This window comes from Rhinopithecus bieti, unplaced genomic scaffold (assembly GCF_001698545.2).
Source record: "Rhinopithecus bieti isolate Rb0 unplaced genomic scaffold, ASM169854v2 scaffold_36959, whole genome shotgun sequence".
Lineage (NCBI taxonomy): Eukaryota > Metazoa > Chordata > Mammalia > Primates > Cercopithecidae > Rhinopithecus > Rhinopithecus bieti.
In genome coordinates this window covers 1,339,516-1,360,911 of record NW_016816945.1, presented here as the reverse complement: position 1 = coordinate 1,360,911, position 21,396 = coordinate 1,339,516, and the positions used below count along the sequence as shown (strand labels likewise).

At 55.2% G+C, this 21,396-nt stretch overlaps 1 protein-coding gene across 8 annotated transcripts in view; it reads left to right on the top strand.

Moving 5' to 3' along the window:
* Positions 1–21,396, top strand: part of EMID1 (EMI domain containing 1) — a 55,389-nt gene that overhangs the window by 7,233 nt on the left and 26,760 nt on the right. For 5 of the 8 annotated variants that reach the window (XM_017855545.1, XM_017855539.1, XM_017855540.1 and 2 more), the window contains exons 2-13: positions 2,083–2,196; positions 2,687–2,790; positions 12,504–12,587; positions 13,852–13,913; positions 18,073–18,193; positions 18,468–18,560; positions 18,645–18,734; positions 19,308–19,454; positions 20,409–20,498; positions 20,644–20,696; positions 21,183–21,245; positions 21,351–21,395. In XM_017855545.1, coding sequence (XP_017711034.1) covers positions 2,083–2,196; positions 2,687–2,790; positions 12,504–12,587; positions 13,852–13,913; positions 18,073–18,193; positions 18,468–18,560; positions 18,645–18,734; positions 19,308–19,454; positions 20,409–20,498; positions 20,644–20,696; positions 21,183–21,245; positions 21,351–21,395 — 1,066 coding nt within the window. The remainder of the gene's footprint in view (positions 1–2,082; positions 2,197–2,686; positions 2,791–12,503; positions 12,588–13,851; positions 13,914–18,072; positions 18,194–18,467; positions 18,561–18,644; positions 18,735–19,307; positions 19,455–20,408; positions 20,499–20,643; positions 20,697–21,182; positions 21,246–21,350; position 21,396) is intronic. The other 3 variants (XM_017855542.1, XM_017855543.1, XM_017855544.1) reach the window with 1 other exon arrangement.

Here is a 21,396-nt window from a genome sequence, read left to right as displayed (position 1 = left end):
GAGCCACTGTGTCCGGCCTAAAGTGGCTTTTTAATAGAGTATGAGAATTAACTGAGCTAACACGTAGAAGGCTCTGGGCACAGCTCCTGGCGTGCAGCAACCATGATAAACATAGCTATGGTTTGTGTAGGAGACAGAGCAGATAGAAAGCCTTCCTTGCTCCCAGAGGTGGCAGTTTGAGAAAAGAGTGTCATCTTTTTCTCACTTTGTATGCACATATCTGTACATGTACCCGCATGTGTAAATAGTTGACTTTCTGTCTCTCTCTTAATGTAATAGAAATGCAATCACTGTACATCCATTGGTCTTTGTCTGCTTTTTTTCTCCCTGTAACCAGGGGTGATAACTGGGTCTCAGATCAGCACGTGGAGACCTCGGGCTTTGTTATAGCATCTGGTTTCCCATGTCTGGTGGCTCCATAGCTGTTTAGGCTGTCCCCAGTTTTGTGCCATTTCTGTTGGTGCCACAGCAGGCACCTGTCATGTCTGCATGGGATGGCTGGCCGAGGGCTCTGTGGAGCTTCTCCTGCTTCATGGGCCAAACCGAACCATCCCTTCTCCCAGCCCACCTCCAGGGCTGTACCTAGGTTGTTTCCTCTTCCAACACTGATTCTGTGTGGCACAGAAAGATGAAGGGAATTCCACAGGGCCCTAAAATGAGTCAGTTGCCTGGTCCTGGCCCAGGAGTTTCTCCTTCTGGTGGTCTGGGGTGGGGGCAGGGCTGCAGCAAGCGGGGGCCGCACTATGCTTGGCATGGGAATCTCTGTGATGGCTGGGACATTCCAGGTGCTCAGCGGCCCTCGGCCCTGCACAGGGTCACAGGCCCTGTGCTTTTTGCAGGGGCTGGAGAAGGAGGGAAGGTTTCAGGTGACCCTTCTCAGCCTGCGTCCCCCACCCTTCCCAGACTTTCTTCCTGCCCTCAAGCCTGGGGTCAGCAGGTTCCCAGGCCGGGGTCTTCACAGAGCCACAGACCGTGGCTCAAGGAGATAAGGAGACGGGAGCTGAGACTCTGGGATGGAGTCAGAGGCTGGGCTAGGCCATCCATGTTGCTGGGTTCAAATCTGGCTCCTCTATGCACCAGCTGTGACATGAGCAGTTGTCTTCACCTCCCCAAGCCTCAGTTTCCCCTCTGTAAAATAGGGTGGGGTACCTTCCTACCTTCCTCCCTCACCGTTAGAAGATAGTGTAAATAACCCTTAGCATACAGTAAGTGCTCAATATGTGCAGTGCACTCTGATTATTAGTTGGCGTTTGGAGAAGTCAGTCCTCTGGGCTTGCGGCATTGATTACACAACCCAGCCGTCCCACAGAGGGGACATGGGGATGAGTGAGACAGGGCCTCTCCTATTGCATGCTGGTGGAGTGGGCAGGCACGAATTGGCGGCTTAATTCAGCGTGACAGGTGTGCAGATGCTGCGGGAGCCAGGGCAGGGCACCACTGGAATTGCTCGGGTCAGGGTGGAAATGGGAAAGGATGGAAGGAATAGGCCATGTCACATCCGGGCTTTGAAGGTAGGAAGTGCCACAGGGAGAAGCAGAAGAAGGGCACTCCAGGCAGAGGGCCTAGCACCAGCAAAGGCCTGTGGCAGGTGTGGGCACAGGAAATCCTGAGGGCTGGGGAGTTGGGTAGGCAAGACAAGGATGTAGGCAGGTTTCCATTCTGTGACATTCCCTCTAGGGAGGGACCGAGGGGCAGATGGAGAGGCCACTCTCTGCAGTTGTCCAGGTAAGAGCCAGGCAGTGATGGTGGCCTGGATGGGTCAAAGTTGGAGAGGAGAGAAACTGGGGAGGGAGAGCTCAGGGGAAGATGGCCCACTTCCATCTTTCCCCTGCTGTTCATTCCTCAAGACCTACCGAGAGCGCTCAGCACGGCCCCACCCCCAGGGCCATGACATCCACCCCTCAGCCACAGAGACTCCCACCAGCCATTTGGGCCCAAATGACTTTGCAAGCTCAGGGGGTCTCTCTGCCTGGGGATTCAGGGCTCTTGAAGAGAACACGGACGTCCTCACCCATCCTCCCGGAGTCCCCGGCAGGGGACCCTGCATGGTACCTGAGTATCCTCTCTTTGGGTCTGTTTCAGGAACTGGTGCTCCTATGTGGTGACCCGCACCGTCTCATGCCATGTGCAGAATGGCACCTACCTTCAGCGAGTGCTGCAGAACTGCCCCTGGCCCATGAGCTGTCCGGGCAGCAGGTAAATGAGGTGGAGAAGGAGCTGATGGCATTCTAGGTGGAGGCACAGTTTGGGCAAAGGCCTGGTGGGGGGACTGCATGGGGAGTGTGGGGGAAGACTGGACCCCAGGGTGGGTGGAGCAAAGGTAGCATCAACTGACACCATTCTCAGCCTATCCCCTGTGCTGTTGAAGCACCCTGGAGGGCTTCCTGGGGGAGGGATACACCATTGCTTGCATTCCTTTACTCAGTGAGTATTCACTGCTGGGCTCAGGCCAGCCCAACCTGCAGGGTCTTCCTGTCCAGCTGGTATCCAATCTCTGATCCCTGTGGCAAGGTGGTGGGGGGATGGAAGGGCTGAATCCCAAAATGCAGGAGGAGAGAGCCTCCAAAGGGAACTGGAGGCAGCAGAGGATCCTGGGGGTTCTGGGTTTGTTCCCATGGGTATTCAGGGCAGTGGGAGAGGTCGTGGAGGACTCTGTCTCAGCTGGGCCACCTGGGGACTCTTGCAGCTACAGAACTGTGGTGAGACCCACATACAAGGTGATGTACAAGACAGTGACTGCCCGTGAGTGGAGGTGCTGCCCTGGGCACTCGGGAATGAGCTGCGAGGAAGGTAGGACTGCTCAGCTGGCTCCCAGAGCCCCACGACAGCAGGCCAGGTGCCTCCCTGCAGGTGCATGGAGCCGTGAACTGTTAGAGAGTCATGCACAGTACCGTGCCTGCTGGGGCTAGCTGCACAGAGCCCAGCTCAAACACAGTCAGTGCTTGTTGTCCCCCCACCGCCCCCCACGGTGACCGCTTGCCTCTTGGGAGACTCTCAGGACACCCAGAAGAATTTTATACATGCTGCATAGCTCACATTTTAAGTCATGCCATCCTAAGTCTTTCCTCCACACTCGGGGAAAGCCCATCCAGACATTTCCGTGTGACACGGTAACAGACATTACGGGGAAGCAGAGGACCATTTTAGTCAGTTCATGGGTCAGAGAGGTAAGAATGGTTTTACCTATCCTGCAGATGAGGAAACCGAGCTCAGGAAGGGGAGGGGCACACACCTCTGTCTGTCTGCCAGGCTGTGCTCTCCACCCGCTCCCCAGGCTCCAGGGATGCGAGGGCTTGGCTGGGCCCCTGTGTGCAGAGCGTGTCCCAGGCTCAGGGACTTCTCTCACCCCACATGCCTTCACTGTGTGTACCTCTGGGTGACTCGGGGCTGAGCACCCTGCAGGGGCACAGAGGAGGCAGCCTGGGCCTCCCAGGAACCTGGCCACACTCTCCCCTGCAGAACCCTCTCCTCTCCTCCAGGCACCTGCCCCACTGCTGAGCAGCCCAGGCCCCTCCCATCCTCACTGCCTGGCTGAACCCATGAGCAGCAGATTATTGAACACCAAGAGCTGTGTTTCCAAGCATGGCGCTAAAGAGGATGGGCTGGCCCAGAATCATCCTGAGAACCAGGCTCAGAGACAGCTCAAGGGACAGAAGCATTCACAGCCCCCAAAGCAGCACATGAACGTGAACGTCAGTCTCAGGACATACCCCAATTCCAGAAACACAAATGTGCGAAAATGTAGCCTCTGACTCGAAGGAACATGGTGCTTCCAGAAGCCATAGCTCACAGGTGTTTCTTGGGAGATTTGCACACTTCACTTCCTGGGGACCCTCAACAGCCCAGTTCACAGATAGGGTGACTGAGGTCCAGTGAGGTGGAGTGGAGTGCCCAGAGCCACACAGCCATGAGGATGGTGTTCAAAACTCACCACGCAGTGGGGAGAGGTCTGGCAGGTTCTGACATGGGGTAGAGGAGTACCCAGTGAAGTCGGGGAGAAACCGAGTGGCTAGAGGGTGTGCCAAGATGCCCCATGCCAAACACCCCTGCAGAGAGGCAGCCACAGGGCCAATGTGGGAAGCCGGAGCGGTGGACAGATGTTTGAAGGGGAGCCAGGAATGGCACCCCCTTGTCGCTGGTGGGAGGGAGAGGGAAAGACAGGTAGGGCCAAGGGGCAGGAGAGCCAGCCAGGAGGGGCGGCTGCCAAGGAGATCGCAGGGGAGCTGTGGAGGGGAGGGCCGAATCCCCGGGGCATGGGGGCCGCCTAGGCCAGGCAGGGCCTCTCCAGACAAAGGCCATTCTGTCCCTGGCTCCCCTCCCAAGGGCAGACCTTCCCGGTCTGGGGCCGTCAAGGAGCAGGTGAGGGAGAGGACAGGTGGGGACAGCACCCATGCCCTTGAATCTAGCTGCTGGAGGCCGTGAATCCAGGAGCTAGGCCAAGGGCTGGGGGCTCTGCTGATGCTAAGGCAGGGGCATGAGCCAGACAATGGAACCTGGCCAGCTCCCTCTGCAGGGCCTTCAGGTCCCAGCGTGGGTATGGGATATCTGAGGCTTTCTGGGCCGGGCCAGCTTTGCTGCACACCAGCTGCATGGCCTTGGGCCGGGGACTTCCCATATGTTGTGCAAGTCATTGTGCAAGGGCCCTGGGCTTGGGGGCGCTGCACTCCAGGAGGCAGTCTTCTCCTGCCCACTCGGAGGGAAAGGCACCATCACTAAAAGGCACCAAGCTACTGTGTGTGCCCACAGCAGCCCGGGCTCCCCCACTTTCAGCCTCAGTGTCCTCACCTGGGAAGTGGGCAGGATGATAAGAGTCTGCCTCCCTGGGTGTTGCTAGGATGAAATGTTGGAGACTGTGGAGGAAAGGGAGGTGGGTGAGTGGATGCTTCCACTATTCCAGAAAACTCTGCTGGGGTCCTGGGAATGGGGAGCAGGGAGGCACAGGGACATTGCCAGGGGACCCTGGTCTCTGCCCTTCCTCCCACAGTTGAGTTCAGGCTGGGCTCCCCGGCTGCTTCTTGTGCTGGTGCCCACTCTTGTCACCTGCCTAGCGCTGTCTCTTGACCCTGGAGCCGTAGAGGTGCATCACGAGGGCCAACAGGGCCCAGGGCAGCCTGCAGTGGGCCAAAGGAGGAAAGGGAACACCTGCCATTCCGGAATCCAGCCCTAAATCAGCTGCACTCTGCTGTGTGACTTGGGGCAAGTCACTTCTTTCTGAACCTTGGCTTTATCTGGAAGTCACCCAGCATGAAGAAGTAGCACTCATGATTGGCTCATGGTAGATGCTCCACAAATGTCTTCCGCTCCCATCCTGCGCCCCCACCACCCACCCCATGCTGAGGATTCCATGGCCTCCTGCCTCTGAGACCCCACTTCACAATCAAGAAATGGACCTTGAGTCTATGTGAGGCTGGTGGGCTCTAGTGAAGGACTTCACAGTGCTGGGCCCTGGTTTTCTGCAGAATGGGGATGTTCACTTTGTGACAAATGAGGATTGTCTCATTTGATGTCCATGGCAACCTGTGGAGAAGGGGCTAGAATGGGCTCCATTTTACAGATGGAGAAACTGAGGCTCAGAGAGGTGATGGGACTGGCCCGAGGTCACTCAGCTGGTGAGAGCCAGGATCGGGACCTGTCTGAGCAAGCTTCTGTGCCCCCAGGCCTCAGGAGGTGGGGCTGGCGGAGGCTATCACCTGGCCCCCTTTCATCAGAAACAATAGGGCTTATCAGAAACAATGGGTGAGGAAGAACCAAGGCCAGAATGCGCTAAGTGGGCCAGGCAGGGGTGGGCGCAATGCCAGGGCCATGTCAGGAGGGCGGGCCGAGCCCCACAATCAGCTTTTCTGGGCCTGGGTCTGACCCCCTGAGTACCTGGGCTGGTGAGCTCTGCTGACAGTGGGGCTGCTGCAGTAACCCCCATGACACCCTGCCTCTTGAGGCTTCCTGCAGACAGATCAGCCCCACTGTCCGGATGATGAAAGTGAAGCTCAGAGAGGGTGTGGGTCTCACATAAGGTCACACAGCAAACAAGTATTGTGGCCAGGTTTTTCCCCAGGGTGCCGACCTGAGTTCTGTGGCATCCCCCTGCCCCAGACCCTCCTGCAGTAATCAGGACAAGGGGAAGGAAAGCTGCCACGGTCCTCCGTGCTGGGCGCTGCAAGGCATACCCCCCTCCCCCACCACGGGGGCCATCACGTCATGGTACAGAAGGCCCAGATGCAGAAACTGAGGCTCAGAGAGGGGAATGCCTTGTCCAGGGGAGCAGTCTGTGAGCTGAGGAGCCGGGCTTAAACCTGGTCAGTCTGACTGCAGCCAGGGGTCTTTCCCCTGCAGCAGTGCTGGCTGAGGATGTCCCTGGGAGCCTGTTCAGAAAGCTGGGATGCTGTGAGGCTGGCGGAAGCCAGTCTCAGCCCCAGCTCCTCCCAGATAGAAAGATAGAGAGGCCAGTGCTCCCTCCCTTCCCCTCCCTATGGACCCCATGGAGCTGGACTGCCTCTGCTTCCCCCTCATAGGTCCCATTGTCCCCAGCATACATATTTTTTTCCCCATCCATGATTATTCACAGCCCTTGTCTTCCAAGAAGAGGAGCCAGAGAGGGGACACTTGCCTGAGGTTGACCACAAAATAGCCTAAGAATGGGCCAGGCACGGTGGCCCACACCTGTAATCCGAGCACTTTGGGAGGCCAAGGCAGGAGGATTACTTGAGGCCAGAAATTCAAGACTAGCCTGGGCAACATAGCAAGACCCTATCTCAAAAAAAAGTTTAAAAATTAGCTGGGCATGGTGGTGCACACCTGTAGTCCTGGCTACTCGGGAGGCTGAGGCAGGAGGATTGCTTGAGCTCAGGAGTTCAGGTCTGCAGTGAGCTGTGATCCTGCCACTGCACTCCAGCTTAGGTGACAGAGCAAGATCCTGCCTCTAAATATAAAATTTTAAAATAGCCTTCAAACAGACTGAGGTTCTAGCCCAGGCCCTTCCTGGGCTCCTTGGTCTCTTCTACCATCCAGGGCTGGGCACTCTCCACACTCATCTCTTTCATCCTAACCAGGCTCCTGGTATGGTGCTAAGTCTGAGCTTTACTTTGCAGATTCAGAATCCAAGGGCTAGCCACTGCAAATCCACCCACATCCACCACCCAGCCACCCCCACTCCTGGGAGTCCCGACAACCCACACCTCCTGCCAGCCCATCCTGCATGCCCAGCCGACTGTGTGGCTGCCTCCTCCACTCTCTCAGCCCATGCCTGCATCCCCTGAACCTCACCCTCCCTCTGTTTGAACCCCCTGCCCACACCGGCTTTGTCTCTCATACATGGCCTTGGCAGTGGCCGGCAAGTCACTGCTCTGCCTGAAGCCCTCTGGGTGCTCCCACCTGGCTAGGTTGACCCCCATCCTGCCACCGTTACTCCCACATCCCCAGTGCCTGGCATGGGCCACATATAAAGTGAGTGCACAGAATTGAATAGGACCTTTGCCTGTCCTGAAGAGGAGGCCAGGCCGGACATAGACTAAGCCTTCCTGGAGGCTCCTGATGGAGCTGGAGGGTTCTTGGAGCTCCCAGCCCCAGCTCTGACCCTAACCCCTGGCTCTGGCCACCAGAAGCAAATATTTACATTTGCAAAGTAAATTCCTTGCAGGAGACCCGGGCTGGGGCTGGGAAGGCTGCCTCCCTATGGCCTGTGGTTGCTAAACCGAGCAGAGCAGATCTGGGGGGTCGGTTGTGAATGCGGAAGCCCTTCCTTTGGCTTCTCTCCAGGGAGAGAAAGTCATGAAGTGGATCCCAGGGACACCCCTAGATTTTCACACCCCTAATCCCCAACTTTTCACATCCCTAATCCCCAATTTAGGGCAAGATTGGAATCCCAGACCCCCTTGTCCCACTGCAAGGACAGAGCGGAAGCCTCTCCCCTCTGGGCCTCAGCGTTCTGTGTCATGAGGTGTCGTGAGGGTCCCGAGAAGGTACACAAAGCTTCTTAGCTCAGGCCTGGCACCGGGCAGAGGGAAGAAGAGCTGCTTATGGGGCCCAGGGCTAGAAACTACAGACAATGCTGACCGTGTGGAGGTCAAGATGTGGAGGTCAAGACAGGGAGTGATGAGCTTCGAGGGGGCTTTGACACTGGTAGGTGCACTGGTCTGTTTGGGAAGGCTTCCTGGAGGAGGTGACATGGGTGCAACAGCTGTAGAGATTAGGAGAGGGCATGAGGTAGGAACGTGCATGTGTGTGTGTGTATGTATGTGTATAGGGCATGTGAGGACCTCCCAGATGGTGGGAAGTGGCCCACAGTCAGGCTCCCAAAGTGGAGCTGGGGTTTGTGGTCCTGGGACCAGCCTTCAGGGCCTCCCTGGGAGGACAAGGTTGAGGCTAGGGAGGAGCCCTTCAGTAAGGACCACCAGGCTGAGATGAGGAGGGTCTCAGCTCACAGAGGCCTGTTTCAGGGACTTTGACCAAACACCCGTGGGAAGGATATGACATTTGTTTTGTTTTGTTTTGTTTAGAAGGAGTCTCGCTCTGTCGCCCGGGCTGGAGTGCGGTGGCACGATCTCGGCTCACTGCAAGCTCCGCCTCCCGGGTTCATGCCATTCTCCTGCCTCAGCCTCCAGAGTAGCTGGGACTACAGGCGCCCGCCACCAGGCCCGGCTAATTTTTTGTATTTTTAGTAGAGACGGGGTTTCACCGTGTTAGCCAGGAGGGTCTCGATCTCCTGACCTCTTGATCTGCCAACCTCGGCCTCTCAAAGTGCTGGGATTACAGGCGTGAACCACTGCACATAGCCGGGATATGACATTTTTGTCCAACGGCAGATCTCCCCACAACCTGTGGCTTCTTCCTTACTGGAATTTTGTGTGCTCCAGGGTCATTTTACAACCTGCTACATCCCTTAAAATGTTTCTGTCCATTTCTCAGAATTTTTGGGGAGTTTTTGGATAACTTTTTGTGAATCTTGAATCCAAACCCAAAATTTTCTGGTCTTTTGAACAGTTTTGTTATTTCTTTAAACTCTTTTCTTTTTTTTTTTTTTTGAGACGGAGTCTCACTCTGTCACCCAGGCTGGAGCGCAGTGGCCGGATCTCAGCTCACTGCAAGCTCCGCCTCCCGGGTTTACGCCATTCTCCTGCCTCAGCCTCACGAGTAGCTGGGACTACAGGCGCCCGCCACCTCGCCCGGCTAGTTTTTTGTATTTTTTTAGTAGAGACGGGGTTTCACCATGTTAGTCAGGATGGTCTCGATCTCCGGACCTCGGCCTCCCAAAGTGCTGGGATTACAGGCTTGAGCCACCGCGCCCGGCCTAACTCTTTTCTTTTTTTAATTTAAATTTGCAATTACTCTGAGCATTTGATGTCTGTGCTGCTGTCAGACCATGTTTTATTTGTTTTCTAATTCTTTCTGGCCCCTGGAAAAACATCGAAAACAAACTGGTTGAAAAAGAATTTCCAACCACAAGTTTACAGATTAATAACTCAGGGACACTCTAGTGTGGCATTAAAACATTTATGCTGATTTTATTTTTTTTTAGATAGGGTCTCACTCTCAGTGCAGTGGCGTGATCACAGCTCACTGCAACCTTGACCTTCTAAGTTCAAGCTATCCTCCCGTATCAGTCTCCCAAGTAGCTGGGACTACAGGCATGCGCCACCATACCCAGCTAATTTTTAAATTTTTTGTAGAGACAGGGTTTTGCCATATTACCCAGGCTGGTCTCAAACTCCTGGGCTCAAGCAATCTGCCCACTTCAGCCTCCCAAAGTGCTGGGATTACAGGTGTGAGCCCCTGCACCTGGCCCATTTATGCTGACTTTTTTTTTTTTTTTTTTTTTTTTTTGAGGAGTCTTACTTTGTCGCCCAGGCTGGAGTGCAGTGGTGCATTTTCAGCTCACTGCAACCTCCGCTCCCGGGTTCAAGCAATTCTCCTGCCTCAACCTCCCAAGTAGCTGGGATTACAGGCACACACCACCACCCCCAGCTAATTTTTGTATTTTTAATAGAGACAGGGTTCCACCATGTTGGCCAGGCTGGTCTCGAACTCCTGATCTCAGGTCATCCACCTGCCTCGGCTTCCCAAAGTGCTGGGATTACAGGCGTGAGCCACTGTGCCAGGCCTATGTTGACGTTCAAGACAGTTGTGTCTGCCTTATATTTGGTTTGCTTGATCGAAATTTATTTTCAGTTGGTGATTCATGTATTCATCAACAAAAGTTTTATAAATGGCCGGTCTCGGTGGCTCACGCCTATAATCCTAGCACTTTGGGGGGCCGAGGCAGGTGGATCACTAGGTCAGGAGATGGAGACCATCCTGGCTAATACGGTGAAACCCCGTCTCTACTAAAAATATCAAAAATTAGCTGGGCATGGTGGCACGCTCCTGTTTCCCCAGCTACTCTGGAGGATGAAACAGGAGAATCGCTTGAACCCGGGAGGTGGAGGTTGTAGTGAGCCAAGATTGCACCACAGCACTCCAGCCTGGGTGACAGAGTGAGACTCCGTCTTAAAACAAAAAAAAAGTTTTATACATGAAGCCCATGAGATCCTACTGGGTGCTGGGCACTTTTGTAGGCCGAACACAAGACAGACAAGGTCCCTGCCCTAGTGGGGCTGATGTTCCAGCCAGGAGGCCAGATGACAGGCAGTGGCCTGGGAAACTGGAACATGCTAGAAGGCAGATAATGCAATGGAAAAAAAAAAAAAAAGAAAAAAGAAAACAACAGCAGAATAGAGAGGAGGGCAGAAGCGGATGGGGAGAGCAGCTGAAGCTTTATCACAGAGGAAACTCAAACATCCCCACGTTGCGAGAGATGGCCGCTTCTTTTGGTCAACTTCCCGAAAAGAGTACTAAAATGACATCACATCTCTACCTGGAAGCAGAAAGAATGAAGAGCGCTTGGTGAGGCCATTTTTCTCAGGCACCAGCACTCCTGCTGAACATGGAGCCTTCCTGCCGGGTGCCCCCACACCTCCACCAACCAAAAAAAGAAATCTGGCCCTGGAATCAGGCCGACCTGTGTTCAAATCCAGGCTTGGGACCGTCCCGCAGACAACGGATGACGAGTCGCCTCTCTTCTCTGCCTCATTTCTTCCAAGCGGGGAAGTGAAGCTGATTGTCATTTACTCATCCACCTTTATCTGAGCATGGGCAACGGAGGAGCGGTAGCACAGCTACCTCTGGAAAGTGGAGGTGGTACTAACACCCACTCACTGTTAAGACTATGTATGTGAAGTGCTTAGAAGGTGCTAGGCCCAGGGTACATGCTAAACAAGAGTTGTCTGTTCTGATTATCACCTTCCTTGTAGGATTGAGCCAACCTAAACAAGGTCCTTCACATGGGCATGGTTCACAGTGATGTCTCCCCTTCCCAGGGAGTTCCCAGTGCCGGCCTCAGTCCTGGGCTGGCAAACCATCTTCCTCCATCCTGGGTGAGATTAGCCCCCTGTGCCTGGGCAAGTCGCAGGCCCTTGAGGAGGGTGTGCTGGGGATGCAGGCTCAGCAGGAGTGGAGGCCCCACAGTGGGACCCAGAGCAGGGCCTGGCAGCCTCCACTGGGGGCTGGCCAGAGGGACTCGTCTGGTTTGAGTTCCCGGCGCCTCTCGCTCCCTGCATCAACCCACAGCCCTGCTCCGAGCTGCCAGGCCCATGCCTTATTTGGGTCTTGTCTCCCCCCAGACAACATTTTGTGACCTTAAAAGGAAAGCCTGGGGGGCTGAGGGGGGCAGTTGCCAGTGCTGGCTCCACAGCCTCTCCAGCTGTGCCCCCGCCCCTGGTTTGGCCAGTCCATCCCTCCAGCTGTGGAGAAAACCAGTCCCCCAAAACCAGGCCAGCCAGGGTGGCAGGGGCGGGTGGGGGGGGTCCTCCTTGGGAAGGGGTGGCAGCAGGGGTTGGCCCTGGAACTGGCTCCCCTTACCCTCCCAGGCAGCCAGCCTCCCTCTGGTTTTCATTTAAAACCAGGTCTGGATCCACTTCAGTCTCCTCTTACCAAGCCAGGCAGTGAGAGTGTGGATGGCAACAGTCACGGCGGCCATTTATTGAGCACCTACTGTGTGTGCTGGTCCCTGTGTGTGCACAGTGGGCCCTTTGCATTCATGGCTGACCTCATGCCTCACCCCAGCCTGGGAAGTTTAGAGGCCTTAGAATCCCATTTTACAGATGGGAAAATAAGTCTAGAGAGGACAAGTCACGCAGGACAGTAAGTGTCAGGGCTCAGACCCAGGCTTGTCTGAGCTCTAAACTCAGCCCATGAGGCTGACTGGGGTTGGGGTCGTTGGGGAAGTCCTCAGCCTCATCCATGGCCCCCGCCCCATTGCCAGCCCCTCTTCCCAGCCCTATCAGGTGGCCAGCCTTGCTCTAGCTCAGCCCAGTTCATGCTATGTGACCCAGATACATTGCCTCTCCTTCTCTGGGCCTCTGTGTCCTGTGCTGAGGGGAGTAGGGATCCCTGCTGGGGCTACAGTGGTGGGCAGGGGGACCTGAGGAGGCAAGGATCACACCCCAGCAGGGCTCTCACCCTCCATCCCTCAGTTGCAGGTTCCTCTGGCTCCTTGGAGCCCGTGTGGTCGGGCAATACCATGCGGCGTATGGCACTTCGGCCCACGGCCTTCTCAGGTGGGTCCTGGGGTAGCTTCTTGGGGTCCCCTGGGCTGAGGGAGCTCTGGAGCGGGCCCAGGGCAGTTTAGTAACTGTCCTAAAAGCCAGCAGGTCTGGCAGTGGAGGGTCAAGGACAGTAACCGTCTCCCCACCCTGTGCTCCCCAGGCTACAAAAGTTGCTTTGAGGGGCACAGAAAGGACCCCAGAGGGGCATCTGACCTGGGTCCAGACACCCCGAGACCCATGAACCCTGGACTCTTGCAGACGCCAGTTCAATCCCCCCGTTTCCTCTTTTTATGTAATCAGTACTTTTCTGAGTGTCAGCAGTGTGCGAGGCCCTGTGCCAGGCACTTCCCATCAGCAGCTCATTTAGACCTCACAGCTGTCCACTGCCCTCCCATTGTCCCCTTTTTAAAGAGGAGGAAGCTGAAGGTCTCTGACCTCCCTGCCCTGCCCTGCTCCAGGCCCCACAGCTGGGAGTCGGGGCAGCACCAGGACTAGACCCCAGATGTGCTAGTTAGGCACTCACCCCTCCCTGCTCTGAGCTGTGTCCTCAGGTGTGAACGGGGGTGACACTCCTGTGAGGAGGAGAGAGACTGCTGGCCAAGCACTCGGCAGGGCCAGCAACTGGGAGGCTCCGTAAATGTCCAGAGCTGCTGTGAATGGCTCACGTCATTCTCGTGAGTCTCACCCAGGAGACTGGGGGCTGCTGGATGGTGGGTCGGGGGAGGCTCAGAGGATGGCACCTTTGAGGCCAGCCCAGTCCAGACTGCGCTGGGTAGGTCCCCAAAGCTGGCACGCCCTGGCTCCAGCCCTGCCCGAGCGGGAAGCAACAGGATCTTTCCAGAGAGGACAAGTCACACAGGACAGTGTCAAGGCTCAGACCCAGGCTTGTCTGAGCTCTAAACTCTTAGCCCATGAGGCTGGTTGGGGTTGTTGGGGAAGCCCTCAGCCTCATCCATGGCCCCCGCCCCATTGCCATTTCCTTGGCTTCTGGGAAAGGGGTCATTTTGGACACAGAGGCTGCCAGGGGTCGGGTCCCTGGTCCTGCTGCAGGAGAAGCAGGCCACTCTGGAGGCTCCAGCGCCAAAAAGAATTCATAGGGTGAGGTCCCCCTGGATCCACCGTGATCCTATAGCCCCTCCCCAGCCTAAGGCTCCCTCATGGGTTGGAGTCATCAGATATCTGATCCTTTCCTCCATCCCACCTCCCAGAGCCTGAAGGACTCTGAGGGGGAGCCTAGGACCCTCGGCCCTGGCCCCAAATTCCTTCCTCCCCGCAGGTTGTCTCAACTGCAGTAAAGTGTCAGAGCTGACAGAGCGGCTGAAGATGCTGGAGGCCAAGGTGGGTGAGCAGCTCCCTCCTGGGTGGTTGCCCCCTGCCCCAGGCCAGTCCCGGCAACCACCATCCCACCCTCCCCTCCTCCTTCCCCACACCCCATGCTTGCACCCTCAGGGAACCCACAGGGCAGCTCTGAGCCGACTCGGCGAGCAGCATCCCCTGTCAGGCATGTCCTGGTTTCCTCTAGTGTCCCTCCCTTGGAAGCCTGCTCACAGGTTGTGCCTCAGTTTCCCCTTCTGTAAAGCGGAGGGGACACTAGCATCCACTCAATGAAGACTGTGTATGTGAAGTGCAAGTCACAGCCAGCCTGGCCTGTTCTTCCTCCAGGAGGCCTGTGAGTTCCCTCCCATGGGGCTCCATTTACCATCCCAGCCAGATCAGCAGAGACACTGCCCAGAGATCCTGGTGGGATCTCCTGGCTGCCCCTGCCCCATCCCCTTTCTCTATCCCCCCAACCCCCATCCATAATGCTATCTTCCTGGTTTCAAAAACAAAACATCTATCACACATCTCAAATTATTTCAAGATAAAATGTTTTGTATTCTTTGGTTCGTTTGGTTTTGTTTGAAATAGGGTCTTCCTGTGTTTCCCAGGCTGGAGTGCAGTGGCGAGATCTCAGCTCACTGCAACCTATGCCTCCTGGGCTCAAGCAATCCTCCCACCTCAGCCTCCTGAGTAGCTGGGACCATAAGTGAACAATACTACATCCAGCTAATTTCTTAATTTTTGGTAGAGATGGGGTTTCTCCATGTTGTCCAGACTGGTCTTGAACTTCTAAGCTCAAGCAATTTGCTGTCTTGGCCTCCCAAGGTGCTGGGATTACAGGCGTAAGCCACTGCGCTGCCATAAAACTTTTTTTTTTTTTTTAAATTAAAAAGTGCAGCTTGGTGCAGTGGCTCACACCTGTAATCTCCACACTTTGGGAGGCTGAGGCAGGTGGATTGCTTGAGGCCAAGAGTTCGAGACCAGCCTGGCCAACATGGCATAACCCTGTCTCTTTTAAAAATACAAAAATTAGCCTGGCATGGTGGCTCACACCCATAATCCCAGCTACAAAGGAGGCTGAGGCATGAGGATTGCTTGAACCTGCGAGGCAGAGGTTGTAGTGAGCCAAGATCATGCCACTGTATTCCAGCCTGGGCAACAGAGCGAGACTCTGTCTCAAAAAAAAAAAAAAATTAGGCTGGGCGCAGTGGCTCAACCCTGTAATCTCAGCATTTGGGAGGCTGAGCCGGGTGGATCACAAGGTCAGGAGTTCAAGACCAGCCTGGCTAAGATGGTGAAACCTTGTCTTTACTAAAAATACAAAAAATTAACCGGGGCCGGGTGAGGTGGCTCACGTCTGTAATCCCAGCACTTTGGGAGGCTGAGGGGGATGGATCACCTGAGGTCAGGAATTCAAGACCAGCCTGACCAACGTGGAGAAACCCTGTCTCTACGAAAAATACAAAAATTAGCTGGGCATGGTGGCGCATGCCTGTAATCCCACTACTCGGGAGACTGAGGCAGAAGAATTGCTTGAACCCAGGAGGCAGAGGTTGCAGTGAGCTTAGAACGTGCCATTGCACTCCCGCCTGGGCGACAAGAACGAAACTCTATCTCAAGAAAAAAAAAAAATAGCCAGTCATGGTGGCAGGTATCTCTAATCCCAGCTATGTGGGAGGCTGAGGCAGAGAATTGCTTGAACCCAGGAGGCAGAGGCTGCAGTGAGCTGAGATTGCACCACTGCACTCCACCCTGGGCGACACAGTAAGACTCTGTCTCAAGAAAAAAGAAAATTAATTAATTAATTAAATTTAATTTTTAAAATACAACATTCTAAATTTAGAAACATGAAAAGTTCAGAAATGTGAAAAAACAGCCAGCAAACCATTCACAACACTTACCCGTGCCCCCAAAGAATGCAACTGTTGACATTTAAGCATCCTTTCTTCCAGATTTTCTAAACACACAGACATGCATACACTTTAGTGCGATTCTTTGCTCGATCATTCTCTTCTCTGGAAATTTATCTTTTGTTTGTTTGTTTGTTTGTTTTGTTTTGATTCAGAAACAGGGCCTTGCTCTGTCACCCAGGCTGGAGTGCTGCCATTGCAATCTGCCGCGAGTTGGAGCTCACTGCAGCCTCCAACTTCTGGGCTTAAGCTATGCTCCTGCCTCAACCTCTTGAGTAGCTGGCATTACAGGCATGTGCCACCACATCTGGCTAGTTTAAAAAACATTTTTTTAGAGCTGGGGTCTTTCTATGTTGTCTAGACTGGTCTTGAGCTCTTGGCCTCAAGGAATCCTCCTGCCTTGGCCTCCCAGAGTGTTGAGATTACGGGTGTGAACCACTGTGCCCAGCCTGGGAACTTACCTTAATGAGATTATCAGATGCAAAAATGTTTACCAATAGAGAAATTTGAAAACCGGGCAAGAGAAGGCATGGTTGCATGATTGTGGAGAATTCATTCTGTGGGACATTCAGCAGTCATTTAAAATACTCCCCTTGCCTAACATGAAAAGATTTCTCTAGCCCGGGCTTGGTGGCTCACACCTGTAATCCCAGCACTTTGGAAGGCCAAGGCAGGAGGATTACTTGAGGCCTGGAGCCCGAGACCAGCCTGGGCAACATAGCAAGATTCCATCTCTACAAAAAATTAGCTGGGCTTAGTGGCACACAGCTGGCACACAATCCCAGCTGCTCAAGAGGCTGAGGCAGGAGGATCACTTGAGCTCAGGCGGGCAAGGCTGCAGTGAGCCGTGATAGCACCACTGCACTCTAGCCTGGACAGCAGAGCTAGACCCTGTCTCTAAAATTAGAAAAAAGAAGATGCCCCTGATTTATCAAATGGGAAAACCAAGCTTCCACATAGCGTGTGCTGGCACCTGAGTTACAAGGCATGGGGTTCCAGGAGCAGTTCCCTGAGCTCCCTCCCAGGAGAAGCCCACGTAAGAGGCAACTCAGTCCCACATCTGTGATGGGAATTCCTGGTTCAGGGTCTGCCGGAGAGTTTCACCTTTTCTCTGGACAGGCCCCCATGATCCCCAAGCCCCTGGTCTGTGGTCATCTGGCCTCTCTTTGGTCCTCAGCAGCTGAGGGGACACCTCCAGCTTCCCAGAGTCTTCCTCACCGTGGGCCCAAAAGTGGACTTTGTGTACACCTCCAGGTTTCTATTTCATGTCGACTCTTCCAAACTTCCTTCCAAATTTAGTGAAAGGCCAGCAACGGTGGCTCATGCCTGTAATCCCAACACTTTGGGAGGCCAAGATAAGCAGATCACTTCAGGTCAGGAGTTTGAGACCAGCCTGGCCAACATGGTAAAACCCCATCTCTACTAAAAATACAAAAATTAGCCAGGTGTGGTGGTGCACGACTGTAATCCCAGCTACTTGGGAGGCTGAGGCAGGAGAATCACTTGAACCTGGGAGGCGGAGGTTGCAGTGAGCCGAGATCATGCCACTGCACTCTAGCCTGGGCAACAGAGCAAGGCTCTCCATCTTGGAAAAAAAAAAAAAATTAGTGAAACTCTTCCAGCCATACCCTGTGGTGCTTTAACAAATCAAAAAAAGCTTCTTATTTGTAGATAAGCATAGAAAAAAAGCACATGGCCCAGCAAGCACCGCAACAGTCACAAAGCTCAACTTGGATGGCGATGATGGTGTCAATGACTTTTCCATAATGCGTGTTATGAATTGTGTGCTTTGAAAAACACTGTCACTTCTAATGAAGCTCCGTGCCCCTGCGAGCCTGGGGCTCTACTCCAAGCTGGGCCCTGCTGGCTGTGTACCTCCTACCTCCCACACCAGGCCCCTTGGCTGGCCTGTCCCTAGTGAGACCTTGCCTCATGCCTGTAATCCCAACACTTTGGGAGGCTGAGGCAAGATGATTGCTTGAGCCCAGGAGTTCAAGACCAGCCTGGGCAACATAGCGAGACCTTGTCTCTACAAATAATTTTTTTTTTTAATTTGCCATGTATGGTGGTGCGTCCCTGTGGTCCCAGCTACTTGGAAGGCTGAGGCAGAAGGATCGCTTAAGCCCAGGTGGTTGAGGCTGCATGAGCTGTGATGGTACCACTGCATTCCAACCTGGGCAACAGAGCAAAACTCCATCTCAAAAAAAAAATAGGGAGGGGTCCTAGTGAGACCCTGGTACCCACCCCGTCCCTGTCTTCCTCTTCAGGTGGCCATGCTGACTGTCATAGAGCGGCCAGCGCCTCCAACACCAGCTACCCCTGAGGACCCTGCCCCACTCTGGGGCCCTCCTCCTGCCCAGGGCAGCCCCGGAGATGGAGGCCTCCTGGGTGAGTGTCAGACTCAGACTTGCCTGTGAGAATGAGCAGTGGGTTGGGAATTGGGGAAGTGGGATTCTGGTCCCCACCCTGTCACTGACTCCGAACTTAACCCTCTAGTGGGCCTCAGACTTCCCATTTCCCGTTTCTTAGACCTGCCTAAGAGGACCGTCTCCTGGGACTCCTGAAAGCTGCAGTCCCTGGAGACCAAGCAGCCCCAGCAGACCCTGCCTGGAGGTTGGGGGGAGTTGGGAGTGGGGATTCTGGATGAGCCTCCCTCCTCCAGGCCCAGCGGGGACACTGACCTCTGCCTACCCCCCTACCCCAGGGCTGCCAGGAGCCATAGAGAGTGTGAGGGTCCCGCTGCTTCCCCGAAATGGTAGGTGCTGGTTGGGGGGCTGGGGCCAGGGTGGGGATCAAGAGCAGATCTGGAGCTGCCAGTCTGATATGATTTACCCCCCAGAACAAGTCGGTGCTCGGGGGCTGCCCGGGCCCACCGGCCCCAAGGGAGATGCCGGCAGCCGGGGCCCAATGGGGATGAGAGGCCCACCAGGTGAGTGCCCACAACGTTGCTCCACAGCTCCTCTGGCCACCCCCCAACCAGGTGGGCCCTTCCCTGCCCCTGACATGGCCAGGATGGCCTGGGCCCTTTCATCTGCTTGCCTCTTCACTCAACATCCCGCCAGGGAGTGCCCCGCCCACACCTGGGCTCCATGAAATCCTCTCTTACGTTCACTCGACTCACATTCCCTGGGCACCTACACTTAGCAGGCTCTGAGCTGGGCACTGGGTGGGGTCAGACATGTCCCTGCCCTTTTGGAGCTTCCAGACTGCTGGGAGCGGGGCTGGGCAGAGGAGAAGCAGCAATGCTTGCGCCATGTGACCAGGGTTTCTATGAGGGACTTTGGGGGTTTGGGAGCCCCAAGGAAGGAAGACCCAGCCTGGATGAGGTGGAGGACTGGGAGCTGTGCTCATCCCCCTGTTAGACAACCAGGGAGCCTAGGTCTATGGACTGTGGGGCCCTCTTTCATACCCACCGCTCCAGGCTGCCTTGTCCTGTCGCTTAAGGCCACCCTAGGCCTCCCTGCCTCCTGTATACCCACAAATCCCTGTGATTCCATTGCAGGTCCACAGGGCCCCCCAGGGAGCCCTGGCCGGGCTGGAGCTGTGGGCACCCCTGGAGAGAGGGGACCTCCTGGACCACCAGGGCCTCCTGGCCCCCCTGGGCCCCCAACCCCTGTTGGTCCACCCCACGCCCGGATCTCCCAGCATGGTGAGTCCCCACAGGTAGAGGTGGGGGTGGAGTAGCCATCAGCACAGTGCCCGCTACCATCTGCCAGATGCCTTCTGTGTGCCAGCCCTGCTCATGGTAGGCCAGGTGTGACCCAGTCCTCCAGCAGGCGCTGTTGTCCTCCTGTGTTTACAGATGAGGAACACTGAGGACCAGAGAGGGGAGGTGGCTTGCCAGGGTCCCACAGCCCCGGCGTAGGGAAACGGCTTCAAACAGGCTGCCTCCAGAACCTGTGCTTAGAGCCACCAGGCATCAGGCCGTCCCGAGCCTTGGAACTGGCTGGAATCCAGTTCTCAGAGCACTGGGAAGCAAAAGACCTGGCAGCAGGAAGCGAGCTCTGAGCTCCCAAGGCCACAGGCCTGGCCCCTCCTCCAGGCCCTGATGCACATCCTTGGCTTCTTCCGTTTGGCAGCCCAGCCTGACCTGCCCATGGACTGCCAGGGGTCAGAATGTGGAGCGCCAGATTTCAGCCTCTTTTCCATCGTGTCTTTGGTGCACACCATTCATTCGTTCTGCCATCCCAGCATTCATTCCATCTCACTATCCATACAATGGGGACAATGACACTGCCAGCCTCCCAGACCTGTGTAACACCCATGTACAGAAGCCTGGCACACAGTAGGTGGTGGATAAATGGTTTCTTTTATTGCCATTCCCATTTGGCAGGTGACAGTACAGGCTCTGAAAAGTGGAGAGTGTTGCTGGATGTCACCAGCTAGATTGCAGTGGGGTTAGAACCCACATCTCCCTGCATCCTGGTCTTGCGAGACCAACACTCTCCACACTCCTCACCCTGGGAGCAGGTGCCCAGGTGATACCAGCCATGCTGCAGGCTGCCCCATGGGGCAGTCCAAGCTGTCTTGGCAGAGGTGGCAGGTGAAGACTAACCACCCCACTCTACCCAGCTCTACTCACTCATCATGTTTGCTCACCCAGGAGACCCACTGCTGTCCAACACCTTCACCGAGACCAACAACCACTGGCCCCGGGGACCCCCTGGGCCTCCAGGCCCTCCAGGGCCCATGGGTAAGTTGAGTCCAGGCCTGGGGTAAGGGGTGGAGTTGATAGATGGCAGAGGGAATAGGGTTTGGGGCTGTCAGGAGGGAGCTGATGGGGCACTTCCTGAGATTGTACTTTGTTCTGGCCCTTAGGACATCCTGTCTTTTTCCAGGTCTCCCTGGGCCTCCTGGCCCCACAGGTGTCCCTGGGAGTCCTGGACACATAGTGAGTAGTTCTCCTTGTACTCTCACCCACGTGTCTGTCCATCTTTCCATCTATCCATACATCCGTCCATCATCCACCCTTGTATCCATCTATCCATCCATCCATTCATTCTTCCATTCATTCATTCAATAAGTATTTATTGAGCACTTAATATGCAAACTACCTTCCATAGTTTTAAATCTTATTCAATCCAAGTAATGAGAACCATGTATTGTTATCACCTAAAACCAAGAAAAGTGGAGATTCTTGCCCTAGGGCTGTGGCCAGCACATGGCAACTTCCGTGAGTTGTGGTGGGACAATCTGACTCCAGGATCAGATCTTTTAACACTGAGCTGTATGAACTGACTGCTGTGTGCTTGGTGTATGGTGAAGAACCCAGAGGCCCGGACCAAGCTAGAGCACCCCCCCCAACACCTCTGTTCCCAAGCCCCTGCCCACTCCATCCTGCCCCAACACAAGGCTGAGGCCCTGTCTTGTTGCTTAGGGACCCCCAGGCCCAGCTGGACCCAAAGGAATCTCTGGCCACCCAGGAGAGAAAGGCGAGAGAGTGAGTACTCAAGTGGCCCCAGGTGGGGGAATTCTGGTGAGTCCTGAGGGTCCCAGGTCAGAGCCCTCAACAGCTGACACCATTCATCTCCTCCCTCCTACACAGGGACTGCGTGGGGAGCCTGGCCCCCAAGGCTCTGCTGGACAGCGGG